Here is a 16161-nt window from a genome sequence, read left to right on the forward strand (position 1 = left end):
CTTAGTGAGACCCTAAATCAAACTTAAAAAAAAAAGAAAAAAAGTATTTTAATGAGCTGGAGGTGTAGCTCAGTGTAAAAGCCCTGAGCTCAGTCTCAGTCTCCAGTTTGTTAAGAAAGGGGAGAGGGAGACGCGGTTTTTTCACCATATTTCATCTGCTTGTGTGATATCCCATTAAATTACTGATTTTAGTAACAAGCACATCACTTTCACTTAGACCTTGATGAATGTTCCCAGTCTCCCAAACCGTGCAACTTCATCTGCAAGAACACAGAAGGGAGTTACCAGTGCTCCTGCCCACGGGGCTACGTCCTGCAGGAGGATGGGAAGACCTGCAAAGGTGAGGGGTGCCACCAGCTATCTCTCTTCTTTCACGTTTGCATGTCAGGTCAGCAGGGCTCACACTGCGTGCATCACCTTTCTTAAAACGCATCTTCTGGTGACTTTATTCATAGAACACGATCCATACCACTGGGCCCCCTGCAGAAGGCAGAGAGAATTAGAACCCAGGTGCTAGCAGTTTGCTTCTTATAGAGCCAACCACATTATTAAAAACAAATGGTATTGAGGGTGGACTTGAAATGAATCAAGATTGTGTTGTGTACTTTTTTTGTTGCTTACCTAAGCTTTTGTTTCTCTAAGCTATCTTTATCACACATTTACTATAGAAAAGTGACAATAAGAAATTTGTATACTGTGCTTACACAGTAATAAAATTATAGAGCTAACTTACTAGATTATTAAATGTCAATGCTACATTAATCTATTTCATTAAGACTAATGTAATGTGTCAATACTACATAAATCTATTTCATCTTATAGGAAGCCTAATCAGGGGTAAATCAATGGACTGAGGAAATTTATTAGAGAGATTATTCAGTGAAACTCCAAGTTTTACTTCCAGGACATGCAAAAGATAAACTAACTTGATGGCTAGTCCAGTAATTGATTGTCACAACTGTATGCATGTCATTCAGTTGGCCAGATCCATTCAGTGTGGTTTTTAGTGGACACATACCAGTCAATTCTTCTTTTTCCACTTAAGAAAATATTAGGTGAAAGTTATCAGTAAACTGATGATGTATATTGTGTGGAATGCAAATCTTTTTGGTTATTTCAAATATGAGTTTGTAAACCACTAAAATATAAGGAAATTTCCTTTCTTGTTTGCTGATAATATTGTTTTATTGTCTTCATTTTTTCTCTTATAAAAGGAGCAAGCTAGTGTCTTGAGCCTGTTTAGTGAATTGATATTGGTGAATTTAATTTTGCAGTGTTTATAAAGTGAATATTCCTAAATTATTTAAACTATAAAGTAATAAATCATTCATGCATGGTGGTAGATTTAAATATATTTTTAAATTGTTCATTTGAAACAATAAAATTTTCAGTTCTCTATTAGAATCTAAATGTAAATACAATTTACAACTAAAATTGCAGAGGTTGAGGGGGTTTTTTTCCTCTGCTATTAAAGACAGTGTTTTCATTTGGATCTAGCGAATGTGCCTGAAATTTTATGCTAGGACCTTCAACAGTTTCCAGATTTTGGTTTTTGGCATTCTTTTTTTTAATTTTAAAGAGGATAAAACAGAGTAAAACCAATCAAAACAAACCAGTGTAAAAGATACCAGACTTCAAAACATTACCAAATCAACAGTAGTTACCAAAGTGCATTTTGATGTCTTTAAAAAAGCTGCAGAAAACTTCAGCCATAGTAAAAAATCAAACAGAATAGAATAGAAACAATAAAAATAAAACAATGAATGCAGTAAAAGACTTCAGAACAAGCCTATAGTAAATCCAAAATGGCTACCATAATATATCTTGCTATCTTTGAAATAGCTGCTCCTGCCATCGAATTTGACATAATCAAACAGAACAAAAGAGAATAAATGGTGGGTTTTTTTTTAATCTCTCTTTTAATAGGAATAACTGACCAGCCATGTACTAAACTGCATTAAATGCAGGAATTATAACCTTTACATTTTAGCTTTGAGAAAAGTTCACAGAACCTGCTCTGATTTGGGCATTGAGTTTATTTTAAGAAAATATATATCGTGTTTTAACTTCATTATCCTGTCATAGAAGTGCTGCTTAAGCGTGAGAAAAGAAACTGCTTGTCATGCGCACACGGGAGCCCACAAAGATTCCCCAAAAATGTAGCCAAAAGCTTTCATGAAGTGTGTACGCCAGCATGGCTACCTGAGAAAGGGTGTGTAGCCAGGTAACTCCTCTTTCATTTCAGACCTGGATGAATGCCAGACCAAGCAACACAACTGCCAGTTCCTCTGTGTCAACACTCTGGGGGGTTTCACCTGTAAATGTCCACCTGGTTTCACCCAGCATCACACCGCGTGCATCGGTAAGACACAGTGACAGTTGGGAACTTTTACAGACTTTACGTAGATACGTAAAAGCTGTATTTTAAACAATAGCTATGCTGGGGAGATAGCTTAGTGGCCCACACCCTCCTGGCAAGCGTGAGGTCCTGAGTTCAATTCCCAGTACCCCCAACCCCTGAGAAAAAGTAAATTAAATCATATCTTCATACTTCTGTTTAGAACCAATACTTTGTATATAATGGTCTGAAGAAGTTTCTAATAATGTAGACATTTTTTTTTCACAAGAGCAGTATCCAAAGGAAAAAAAGCGTGCACTGCCCGTGCACATCCACAGTGGACTTATTCCACGTGGCACCTCTAGAGCTCATTCTGCAGGAGCCGTGGTGTTCAGATAAAATATGATGAAAGGCGCATGGAGATAGAGAACATGTTGATACTCACCCTGGTTTGTTCTTATTCTTGCATGGTATATGTTAAAGACTTATCTCATATCATGCTTTCAGATCACCCTAACGTACCTTTTAGTTTCAAAATTTAGAAATACTCTCTTTCTTACCAGTGATAGCTTTAATATGACGGTGGATTCTGGCTTTAACTCCTCTAAAACACTGCTCTTGCATAATGAAAACTTGGGTTTTCATACGTCACTTCTTCATGTAGTGAGAGGTAAATCCTTTGATGAATGATTGGGGAGCTTCACAGCCTCCTTCTTGGTGCTTTGCCAGACAACAATGAATGTGGGTCTCAGCCCTCACTTTGTGGAGCAAAAGGAATCTGCCAGAACACCCCGGGGAGCTTCAGCTGTGAGTGCCAGCGAGGGTTCTCTCTTGATGCTACTGGACTGAACTGTGAAGGTGAGTTCCTTTGCTCAGAAATCCCTAATCTCATAACAGTGAACCTTTTATATTTTTAAATTTGAAAACCACTCAGTGAGAAATTTAAATCATCCTCCAAAAGAGCAAAGAGCATGCAACACAATTTCATCCATCTAAGCAATTGATTTTTGTTCATAAAATTTCATATATCACTTTGGGAACAGAGGAAAACTTGAATGTGGTTGAACAAAAGTTCTATGACTATGGAACAGCTTTTAAAATAATCAAAACTACTTATTTATTCACTGACCCAAAAAGTAATTGAGTTGAAAAAGCATTCTCTACCTAAAATCATTTACAGTAATGTGCAGATATACCAGAAAATAATAATTTGGCTTCTGTTCCAAGGTCCCTAAATGTGCCAGTGTGGTAAATGTAGAGAGAACCTGTCACCATAAAGAATTAGAGAAGCACACTGCATGCCCTGGGGAAACTGATGCTTTTGTACTTTGGGGGGCTGAGACTCCTGCCGCAGTGCCTCCTGTCCTACAGAGGGAACTTTCTGTACGGTCTCGCCTGCAATAGGTGCCACCTCTTATAAAAGTCCAAAGGAGCACTTTAGTGGGGAGCAAAGTAAGAATCTACCTCAAGTCAACAAAATTTCCTAAGATTCTATAATATTTACACTGCAAGTTCGAGTGTTATGACAAATGTGTAGATTGGTATATTTTATGAAACACCCACATCTGAGATTATAAGACTGTGTACAAATTGTATTGCAGTTTACTTTTATTGATTTATTTTTTAATGAATTTTCCTAGATATATAGGATTTTGAACTCCAGAAATATAATCAGTGTATGCATGTTTTATTTTTAGCCAGAGAAGTTTGTTTTAAAAATTTCAGTTTTAATAGTTTTGTATGTGAAATCCCTGAGACATTGGAAGTATTTTGCACTGACAGCTGCCTGCCACGTGTGAGTTCAGATCGTGACCATCCACATAAGATACCAGTTATTAATTATGCATATAAATTTGTTACACACCAGACATGCCAATTTTATTTCACTCTTTCTGAGTAGATTTCAAAGCCTCAGTTGTCATTCCAAGAAAGTATGCATATATGAACAAAGAAATTATTCCATATGTATAATAACACCACATTTTGTCTAAAAATAACATACTCAAATACTTAAAAGGCATTTGTATCTAATTAATCTTGAATGGCTATAAAAATTTTGTGTGCAAAGCCATTATACTTTTTCAATGTCTCTGTAATGCTTGTACCTTCCTCAAAAATGGGTATTACATATGAATCAATTTTGGATCTACTGGAAAATGTAATGAAAAAAATACATACAATTTACCAAATAAGTCATACCATATGCAGCTAATCAATCCAAAATGCACAGCATTTGTGGTTGCCATGGTTGATTTGCTAAAATTAAGCTATTTTCAGAGCAGTAACATGCCATGGTCTGACAAAGAGCAGAAGAATGAGGTGGTTTCTTATCTCAAAACTATGTTTTGCACCACCCCTGACTAACAACAGTGTGATTTGGAAAATAATCACAGCCTCTCTATGCACCTTGTCTTGTTTATTTGTTCCCCCAAACTTTGGATTTGGAGTGCCTTTAAAAGTGAGAGAGGAGAAGGGACATAATGATTTTACCTGGATTATTTCTGCAGATGTTGATGAATGCGATGGAAACCATAGGTGTCAGCACGGCTGCCAGAATATCCTGGGCGGCTACAGGTGTGGCTGCCCACAAGGATACATCCAGCATTACCAGTGGAATCAGTGTGTTGGTGGGTACTCAGTGCCGTGGCACCTGCTTTTCTCACCACAGAGTAACTGCATCAGATGGACAAATAATCAAGGTGGAAGTTCCAGTGGAGTCTTTGCCTCCTGGAATTTGAGCGCAGTGCTTAAGATTGATACATGGGAATTTATTCTACTAGTCTTTATACTTGGGTGTATTTGAAAATATCCATACTAAAGATGTCGTTTTTAGGTACCTAAAGGTAGTTCATTGGCAGTTTGTGCTAGATGTAACTTTAAGCTTTTGAAGATCATATCAAAAATCCTCATCTTCACTTGCCAAGGTCAGCTGTGGGGTTTTTTAATCAGTAATTTGATAGCTTTAAATTTTGAACTTAAAAGATTGCTAGTACATTCTTTCCCAAATTTCAGGGAATTCAGCTCAGCTTAATGAGGATAGTTTATCTGTGCCCTCCCATCACACAGGTTAGTGAAGGATGTGAAATACAGTATGTTAAGGTAGAAAAAAAGACCTGGTCACAACAAATACTATTGACGACTCCAGACAGAAGTATATAAAATGGAATACGTAAGTGCTGCTGTCTGCTCCTTGGATTGATGATGATCATGGAAATTCTTTTTTTAAGGAGTGGTTGATCAAAGCCAACATTATTCCGCCTGAATAACCAGCTGACTGACTCAGCACATGCCTGATTTCTTGGCTCCGTTTAAATGCACTTCACAGGGTCCATCCCCACTTTGACGTGGGAAGCTGGTGTTGCCAAGCGGAAATGGGGCAGTGGTCCTGCAGAGAAAGCCAGGATGCTTCCTGTAACTTACCTGTTGTGATTCAAATTACTCCACACATTAGTCCAATACAGTACTGCAGAGATCCAATAAGTACATTAATCTTATTTATCCTTTGTGATCTTCTCAAAAGAAATTACCAATGACAGTTTAGGGAATTGAGAAAAACATCAAGATAACATTCAAAGGAAGGAAATGCTTGTAAGAGTCTTAAGTGTGCCATGGCCTGTTGCCAGCTTAAAGACAGATGCTCTGCCACACCATGGAGACGCACTCCTGGGACAAAAGGCAAAACAATTAGCGCTCACGAAGTTGAGGGTAACGCTTCAGCGGATCATTAAAATGATCAATTAGGCAGTCAGTCAAAGTAATTTAGTAAATGTAACATGCTGCTTTTTCTCTTCACAGAAATAAACGAAGCAAAACTTCATAAACCAAGGCAAAGTACAGGCTGTCTTTACAACATAGAAAACCATACTGTTTAACTATTAAAATAATATAGAACAAGTTACTGTAGTATTTACAAAATATGAGACCCACTCCTTCATTCAGTAAATACCATGGACTCTTTGGTTAATTCTTGAGAATTTAGAACAAAGAATGATTCTCTGATAGTGAACAATATGTCTGCTTAAATAGAATTCTTGGTTTTAAGGAAAAAGTAGAAATGGAACATGCTTAACATAACAAGTGAGGTCATGTCTTCTGGAGTTTCTGTCTGTAAACATCTAGTGTAATAGCTACTTGTACAGTAGTACCTGAGAAGGTTCTGTTTGTAATTCCCCAACTTGAAATCAAGTCAGTGTGGGATCACCCAGGTTCCCTGAACAAGGTCAATAGGTGTGGACCCTTTTATAAGGCAGCCATGCACGGAGCAGCCATGCGGGAGTCCAGCCAGAAGCCTCTGTGCCTCCCGAGCAGCAGAGAGCCTGTGGCCTGAGGATTGGGCTCTCCTAGCTGAGTGCAAAACTAAACCCAAATGAGCAGGTATCCCCACTTGCCAGTGTCAGTCCGTGAGCTTCCCTTTAGGAAACAGCTCTCTCTAAGCAACAGGGCCCTGGACAGACACAGCAGGGATTTATTTCAGATTCTTCTGTGCAGGTTGAGAAATCCAGCTGATCTCTAATAAAATCACTATTTTCATCTCGAATCCACAAATGGTGCTTGGAGTTTTAACTCCGAATATATGGCAAAAATAGAGAGAAACAAAAGTAACATCAGTAAAAGCAACAAGTTCACAAAAGAGCAAGAATGATGACAATACAAATGAGAAAGCCTCAGTCCTCTTTTTATTTGTTACTTCTGGTACAAATATCTCGCCAGGAGAATGCAGTTTACCCAAGTCTCCTAGCAAATGAGCAAAACTGTCATCTGGTGCACTAGATACTTCTCATAAAGGAAATTTCAAACATTACTAATACTACCACCAATTAAAGAAAGTTAAGTTCTCAGAAGTGTTAATATTGAGAAACTCTTATCAGTTCAAACTAATGGTTTAAATTGTTCCCACCCAGTAACCAGAGAGAATTCTTAAGATTGTAATAGTTTTACTGTACAGATTGAGGTAGCACACTCAACTATTTACAACTATTACAACAATTCAAAATAACACTTGAAATAATATTTACATGTTAAGAAAATGGTATCTTACTCTATAAAGCTTTTGATATTTGGTGCTTGGTGAGTATTTCTGGCACTCGATCTGAAGTGGCACAGCGAAATGAGAGATAAGAAAGAGACAAGGAGGAGGCCTTTAATGCGGGCATGGGACAGCTTCACGGGGCAGGGGGTACAGAGGCTCTCAAAGGAAAACAAAGAAATGGGACTATTATCAGTTTTGGCTGGGGGAGGAGTTTGAGAGATGGGCAAGACAACATGTTAACCGCGATTTGAAGGAGCATCTGCCCGTGTAAAACAAGGCAGAAAGATTTACGGGGGGCTGGAGGTGGAGCCCTGAGCCATTGTGGAGTCTTGGTCTTGGAGAGGGCTCAGCACACGTGCAAAAAGGAGCAGGAGGTTTATCTCTGGAATGAGGAGGAGAACATAGAAGTTACTCTTGGAGAGAGAACTTGTTTCTCTAGGTCCAGTACCAAGTTGGGAGGCGAACAGAATCTATCACTTGAGACATCAGGTTTCTTCAGTAGCTTTTCCAAGATAATTCATGCAGCTGGGCACAGTGGCACTTAGCTGTAAGCCCAGTACTCAGGAGGCAGAGGCAGGAGGATACTGCAAGTTCGAGGCCAGCCTGAACTACACAGCAAGACCGTGTGTCCAAAAAAAATAAAAGTCACACATAGCTTAGCAAGGTTTGAGTCTCAAACAAGGTCATGTATACATACATGTATAAAATTTTAATCATGCTATACATTTATAGCATATAAATATGAAGAATATTCATGGTGTATCCAAAAATATTAATATATCTAAAATTCTTGTAAATGATAGGTTTAAATGCAGTTTATTCAATTAATTGATTTTCCTGGCAGTTTTTTTACCTATACAAAATGTGAATATTTTTATGATGGTATCATGTCATTAAATTATAATCTCATTTAGATTCCCTGTGATGAGAGAAATACTGCTCACAAATGCCAGATCTGTTATAAAAGCAGATGAGCCTTTGTGGCAGAGTTCCAGGTCTTATTATGTAAAAATTAAAATAATGGGCATATTTCTAGTCCATGTAGCCAAATTATTGAGAACACACATACTTTCCCCATATAATACAAGCTAGGAATTTTCACATACTAGGTAATTAAGCACACTTTATATTCAGTGACTAAGAGTTTCATGTTTAGAGGTCTTATTTAATTCTGAAACTGTACTCATGATATAAAAATGCACCTAATAACATGTACCCTTCCAATAACCTCTGTCTTGTGCTTAACAAAGTTTCATTTCCTGCCCTGAGCAGCCTTCTCCCCAGAGCCCCAGCTGCAGCCCTCAGGGTCTCGGTGAGCTACTGCAGGCCAGCTCCTCCTAAGTGTCCACTGTGCTCCCTGAGCATACCTACTTGCAAATGGGCCTGCACCCCTGGGGGCCGAAATAAATACTTTTCATCTGTTATGTAAACAGATACTCTGTACTCCATATGTACTCACAAGAATTGAAAGAATTCCTTGGAACAGATGTGATTTGTGCCCAGGGTGAAATTTGGATTATAATCAAGCCCAAAGGAGTCAAACCACATGATATATATATATATATCAACCAGACAGGAGCAAAATGACAGTCTCCAAGGATAAAAGTACAGTCAGGCTTTGGATTTTTGATAACAACAACTGCAAGTATAACCTGTAATTATCCTGGTGTAAGGCTTTTAGAGCACAGTGTAAATTGTTAGACTAACAACTGATGACTGTAGGCAAGCCCGGCTCAGAAGGCTGGAGGGGCTGCCCCAGTACGTACTCAAGCAAAAAATGCTGTCCTAAGTTGAAGGTTTTTCTATATACTGCTCCCCTATATATAGTGAAGGTTTGGGGAATTTCTGGGGAGATGGATACATACACAGATACACTGGCTTTTTAAAAATCGAGATATAATTCACATACCGTAAAGTTTAACTTTCAGAGTGTACCGTTAAGTGGTTTCTAGTGTATACTCAGAAGGATGTGCAGCCATTATCACTACCAGCTCCAGAGCAGTGTCATTACCCAGAAGAGGAACCCCGTGTCTAAATCAGTCATTCTCATTCTTCCTCCCCCAACCCTTGCAAGTGTTAATCTTCTCTCCATGGATCTGCCCAAGATACAGGCTTTCAAATAACTGTTAGTTAAAAGAATAAAGTTATTCATTAGGCAACTTTTATGTTACCTCTTTGCCTTCATCTTCACAAATGATATGGAAAGGCAAAGTGAGGTGTTTTCTAAATGGCATTAATTTATGGAGGTTTTTTATTTCATATAATTTGCAAATCCTGCATTACAATAAAAAGAAAAACTTGAGTAAGTTTCTAAAGTTATGACAGGCACTATGAGAGCCCGTCTTTTCTTCACGTTCTTGGCCCTCCCTCGTGTAAGTGCTTCTCGCCTTGTTTTCCTAGATGAGAACGAATGCTCCAACCCAGGCGCCTGCGGCTCTGCCTCCTGCTACAACACCCTGGGGAGCTACAAGTGCGCCTGCCCCTCAGGATTCTCCTTTGACCAGTTCTCCAGTGCCTGCCACGACGTGAACGAGTGCTCATCCTCCAAGAACCCATGCAACTACGGCTGCTCCAACACGGAAGGGGGTTACCTCTGCGGATGTCCACCCGGCTACTACAGAGTGGGACAGGGGTAAGATGACCCACCACCCCCTCTCCCATCAGCAGAGTGTGGTCCAGCAGGGCCAGGGCCACCTTCCTTCCCGCAGGGAGTGTGGCCTCCCATGCCGCAGAGGGCCGAGCGCTGAAGTGTGGCTCAGAGCTCCCAGGGTGCTGGAGTAAGCCCCTGGGAGGCTCACGGACTGGGTCTGTGCTGGGGGTCACTGCCTTTGTGGTTTACTAAGCCTCTAGCTTCAGTACGTGTTGTGTGGAGCCCCTTACCCCTCAGAGTGGCCTGAATTGATTAAGTCAGACCCAAGGCCAGAAATAAGTGGGTGTTTAAAATGCAGTGCCTTCACTTCTCAGCTTTTTGGCTAAAATCCACAGCTCACAAGTAAAATTGCCACAGATACCCGGGCTGAGAGGCAGATGTGGGAATGACCCCTTTCCCAGATTCTTGTATATACTCTGACTCCTTCTTTGTGCCTGTGTTTTAACATGGTTTCTAGTTTGCATGGCAGTGCTCAGGATGGCCCATCTCCTCCAGCCTGGCTCCCCTTTGGCTACCTGCACTTTCTCAAGTGTGACAGTCTGCTGGTCCCTGTATCTGTCCATCAGCACAGCAGAGATCTGCAACACAGATGTTGTGCACTTAGGAGTCAGGGTCCACTTCCTCAGTCGGAGCAGTGGATGAGGAACACACTGAGCAACATGGGCCAATCTGCCCAATAGTAGTAGAGGATAGTACTTTGTAAAAAAAGTCTTGACCTGGGGCTGGGGATTTAGCTCAGCAGCATAAGCACCTGCCTTGCAAGCAGGCAGTTGAGTTTGATCCCCAGTACTGATAAAAAAAAAAAAAAAAAAAAATCCCACCAAAAAGTCTTGACCTACACATAGGTGATAGTCAGTTCTGAACTCTGAATTACGATTCTAACATGAAACTTCCTTCCCAGCAGCAAACACAGGCTTCTGGCTCAAGGGACTTCTTTAGCTTTCTCTGAAAATTCATACCTGCTTTGACCTGCTTGGGTAAACAGCCCCGAGGGCTTTATCAGAGTAGGACTGAACATTGAGGAAGCTCAAAGCTCAACCTGAGAGGAATTTTGCTGTTGTAAAACAAAGGAAAATAATCATGATCCGAATATTGAAGAAAACACTTCTGAAGACAATTAGGTTTTTAAGGTTGGGAGCTACTTTGTGTTGCTGGTTCCATGTGTCTGAAAAATCTTTGGTCTACTGGGGAACTGTTGTCCAAGCTGAAGATAATGTTTAAAATACTCTGCTTCTTATCAATAGCCACTGTGTCTCTGGAATGGGATTCAACAAAGGGCAGTACCTGTCGCTGGACACAGAGGTGGATGAGGAGAATGCTTTGTCCCCAGAAGCCTGCTATGAGTGCAAAATCAACGGCTACTCCAAGAAAGAGAGCAGGCAGAAGAGGAGCGTTGATGACCCAGAGCCCGCTGCTGTGAGTAGATCTCTCTCCATCCCACCACTCAGTAGGTCTCCCCGGAATCTTACAAACAATACAGTTTGCATGGTTTCGAGCTCAGAGTAACTAAGCTATCTGACAGTTTCATGGATAAACTAATGTACTGGCATCATCAAGAGAAGTAAATTAAAACTAGTTGAACTGACATTCCAGAGATCAAGGGAAAGATCATTTTCTTTGGTTTATGTATGTCAAAAGGTAGAAAGTATCTGTTTAGGAAACAAATATTTTGAAATGATTCAAACAAATGAAATTATTTGGAATTTTTTTCCAACTCTGTTTTGTATATATGTAACACAGCAGGCCAACTTTAATTTTTAGTAGATAAGCTGACTAGATCTTACATTGTTACATTGTTAGCAAAGGCTGTGTTCTGGAGAGCATGTTACCTCTCTCAATCTCAATTGCTTTACATACATTGAGAATAAAACGACTTCACCTGTGAAGTTTTGTGGAACCCTTGAGTCTGAACATGGGAGATGCCTGGCACAATGCCTGACACATACATCACATGCGTTCATCCCGTGTCAGTGATTAACACGCTGTATCTTAAGATGTGGATGATTTCCGTAAGGACCCGCAGCAGCGGGAATCTTCACTCTCCAGTCTTCAGTTAATGTTATTGAGAAACTATCCCACCACAAAATCCAGTCAACAGTTGACTGGCTGCGTGAACTGGCAACTTATTTCAAAGTTCTTGGGCTCAAAAATTTATCTTCTTTAGCCAAGAACTCTGTGATGCTATTTAAATCAGTGTTACATGTAACGTAAGTAGACTTAAGTATCAAACAGAGGTTTGAGTATGACCACTGAATTATTCATCAAATCACCAAAACTACAAATCTAGATATTCTGCTTATATAACCTTCCCATCATGGTCTTAGAATATAGTTCACCCCGAACACCGATGGGTGCTACTGAGCCCCACTGGCCTCGTCCTCCCTGAACAAGTCCCCAGTCCAAACACTTGCATTTTTGCCTGTCCTAAGCACCATTCTTCACTTCCCATCCCACTGTCCAAATCAGACTGAATTATGCTGGCCCTGGCCCACTGGCTTTTATCGAAGCTGACTCAGGCTGCAGCCCGAGGGTTCTGCAGATCCCTCCCGCTGCCATAGCACCAGTGGTTCACTCTAAACTCCTCATCCAAGGGCCTCACAGCCAGAGCTGAGCCTTGAGCCTTGAGCATGAAGATTCCTCTGGGTGCCAGTCCTGCTGTTGGACAGCAGCAACACTTCTCATTTTGAAGGAAAAACAAAGTTACAGTTATTTCCTGAACTGTCATTTAAAAAATATTAAGCATGCTATTCCATAAACTCATGAGAGCATTTGAAATGCAAATGCTTTTTGGAGTATCCCATCTGGTAACTTTAATGAGTTTGTCGAGGCTGAGTGTGAAGTCATAAAGATTTACAGGGCCTCTTCTACTGAAAAGCCTTCCCCCGGCTGTCAGGAACCCACAATGATCGCTTTCACAGCCTCTGCTGCTGGTGCAGGAAGGGAGAGTGGGAAGCCGCCACCTGTCACTGGGCTTGACACTCTTTCCAAATGGCTCCCTGCTCTTTTCCTAGGTGGAACAGGTCAGCCTGGAGAGTGTGGACATGGACAGCCCGGTCAACATGAAGTTCAACCTCTCTGGCCTGGGCTCTGAGGAGCACATCCTGGAGCTCATGCCCGCCATCGAGCCCCTTAACAACCACGTTCGCTACGTCATCTCCCAAGGCAACGATGACGGCGTCTTCCGCATCCACCAGAGGAATGGGCTCAGCTACCTGCACACCGCCAAGAGGAAGCCCCTGCCCGGCACGTACACACTGGAAATCACCAGCGTCCCTCTGTACAGGAAGAAGGAGCTGAGGAAACTGGAAGAGAGCAAGGAGGACGACTACCTCGTGGGAGAGCTCGGGGAGGCGCTCAGAATGCGGCTGCAGATCCAGCTCTATTAACCGTCCATCCGCAGACTTGGTTCTAGGCTCAGCTCCCAGCGCAGCCAGCCTTGAGAAGCTTCGGAAGTCACAGACTAACTTTAAAGGGGGAAAACAAATGACATTTGTTTCTTTGCTTCCTGTCTCAGACTTTGGAGCGTTGACCCTCACAGGGAGGGGATAACGTAGACTCTAGTACGGCCAAAGATTTGAGTACAAAGGCAACCGTGGTTACTGTATTTTTTTTATATAACTTCATTTTAAAATGTATTAAAAAAAGAAACCTAAATGTTCAAGAGATCAGCATATGGCACTAAATGCACAAAAATAATGTGAGCTTTTTTTCCTGTTAGCAGTCTGTAACACTTTGGGTATTTTGCTATAGTTGCTAATTAAAAAAATATAGATGTTTATTTATTTTAATGCAGTAATATATGGAGAAATGAACAAACTATGTAAACAAAAAGGGAAACTCGCTTGTTTTTCTTTAGATTTATAAATTTGAGCTATTTCTTTCAGAGGTGCTTTTTTAAAAATTCAGTAGATTCAAGAGATGTTTCCTTTGGTTTTCGGCCAGTTGTCCAACTGGTACACACCTGATGATTTTTAAAAAAGCCTCAGAGAGCTGAATGGGCAGTATAATCAGTAAGACATGGGTGCTGTTAGATCCTGTGTAAAGGAGATCAAAGCCAGAGCAGCTCATCGTGACAGTATCTCACATCACCAGCTACACCAACCAGGCAAGGGAAGATGAACACAACCACTGTAGCAAAATACCTTGACTGCTTGTGAGACCGTTAGCATTGCAGGCCAGACTGTACTGTATTTCCTTCTCGTAACCTCAAGGAACCACACGTGCTACCCACAACACCTCATTAGCTCCCCAGGGTGCGCAGCGCACTCGTGGTCCCATCGGCAGCTGAAGACACGCCGTTCCTGTGCGTGGGAACACCTGGCGGTCTGTAGCGTTTGGTGCTGTCTTAGATTAATGGTGCATTTATTATGTTCAAGCTATTTCAGGATTGCCATATGTGCAAACAAATCATGCAGTGCAGCCAAGGAATATATGTTGTTGTTTTTTTTAAATCCATTTTTTTAGAATTTTCATTAATACTGTAGTTATACACCATATGCCTCATTTTATCATAGCTTAATGTGTATGAAAGATGTTTGTACAATGAATTGATGTTTAGTTTGCTTTAGTCATTTATAAAGATATTGTACCAGGAGGTGCTAATAAAAATATGTCTCCATGTTTCTTTATCCGAGAACCTGTCCTTTGACTGGTGACCAAACCTCATATGTGAAATGGCCAAAGAACGCCCAGGCTCCCTGTTCTTCCTCTCACACCTCTGTTGACCAAAGATTAGTAACCAGTTATATCCAGTGTTTCGGGTTTTTTGACTCTTTTTGTTTCTTAATAACTAAAAGAAAGACTGTACATTTGTAATCAAGTGTTTGTAAGGAAAATCTTACGGTATTTGGTTTTGTTTTTGTAGTTCTGTGTATGAAATATGACACTTTTCTTGCAATAAAGCTTATTTTGGGGTAGTTTTCTGGCTCCGAGTTTTCTGGGATGACAACCCTTGTTGCGTTTGTGGGCAAGCAGGTGGCTTTGTTTATAGGGACCTGTATTAAAGGACAGCCAGCTAAGCATATTATCAGGACAGTAACGTTGAATATGTAAAAGTGAACAGTGTTCAACTGATGACTAGAATTGCAAGTTACAGTCAAGTAGAAGGACGTAATGACACAATGAAGTGTTCATGTCCACACAGCATCAGCCTCTTTGGACCCATCTTCCTAGTGATCACAGTTTCTGCACTTCTTCCGTGGGTAGAGTTTGAGTGCAGTTCTGTTAAAGCACCTTGAAGCTGCCATGAAGAAGCAAAACGTCTTTTCAGAGAGCCTTCTTTCTCAAAGCTAGAAATTTTCAATACTGAATTTTTTAAAAAAAGCAAAAGTAGTAACAACCATATCCCTGGCCAAACGGCCTCTTTACCAAAATTATAGAAACTTACTTCTTGCAATGCTACAGGCTTTGCTCAGTGGAGGAATGGTGAAGATTAACAAGTGATTTAACATGCGCTGTCTTTTGATACATTGCTGAAAATGAACACAAAAATGTTTCCAGGTCTTACAAGCTAATTCAATATATGGCTTAAGAATTTATGTGCTTAATGTGTTCATGCAATGAGAAAACAAGGAAATATTATGACTGATCTTAATGCTGTTCTTTGCCAATCAGAAATTAGCTCCATGAATAAGAATAGTATTTGCCTCAGGGAATCCTTTAAAACTTAACATGCATATTCAGTTTCATCTGGCATCTATTATTGGTACAGCATGAATATTGTAATATGAAATTACCTGAACCAAATTTGATTCCAACTTTGAACAACAACGCCCTTTAGAATTCAGCTGTAAATTTTTCATGAAAAAGTTGGAAGATCTGTGCCACAGGGAGCTTTACACAGAAGATAAAAAGCTATTAGACTATTAGATTGTGTAGAAGGAAATGACCTCTTCAAAAAGTTTTTTGCAGATTCCCACACACCTGTGTTTTATCATGGCACTGATTGTCAAGGCAGGGAATCAGCATAGGTGCTCAACAGATTGATAGATGAATTTATAAAAAATGTGGTATATATACAATGGAGTATTACTTGGCTATAAAAAATAAAATTGTTATTTGTACATGATATCATGTTAAAGCAAAATAAACCAGACTCAGACAAGTGGCACGTGTATTCTCATGTAGAATCCAAAAAGTAAATAC

At 40.3% G+C, this 16161-nt stretch overlaps 1 protein-coding gene across 1 annotated transcript in view; it reads left to right on the plus strand.

The window, feature by feature from the left end:
* The window catches only part of Fbn2 (fibrillin 2), a 224999-nt gene extending 210066 nt beyond the window's left edge, over positions 1-14933 (plus strand). The window contains 7 exon segments of the mRNA XM_063232411.1: positions 218-340; positions 2246-2362; positions 3068-3196; positions 4846-4965; positions 9768-9999; positions 11262-11433; positions 13029-14933. Of these exon segments, the coding sequence (XP_063088481.1) occupies positions 218-340; positions 2246-2362; positions 3068-3196; positions 4846-4965; positions 9768-9999; positions 11262-11433; positions 13029-13403 (1268 nt within the window). The 3' untranslated portion in view covers positions 13404-14933.
* Positions 14934-16161: the final 1228 nt, after the last annotated feature.

This window comes from Cavia porcellus, unplaced genomic scaffold, assembly GCF_034190915.1.
Source record: "Cavia porcellus strain 051 isolate PalLab524CR breed Dunkin Hartley unplaced genomic scaffold, mCavPor4.1 scaffold_21, whole genome shotgun sequence".
Lineage (NCBI taxonomy): Eukaryota > Metazoa > Chordata > Mammalia > Rodentia > Caviidae > Cavia > Cavia porcellus.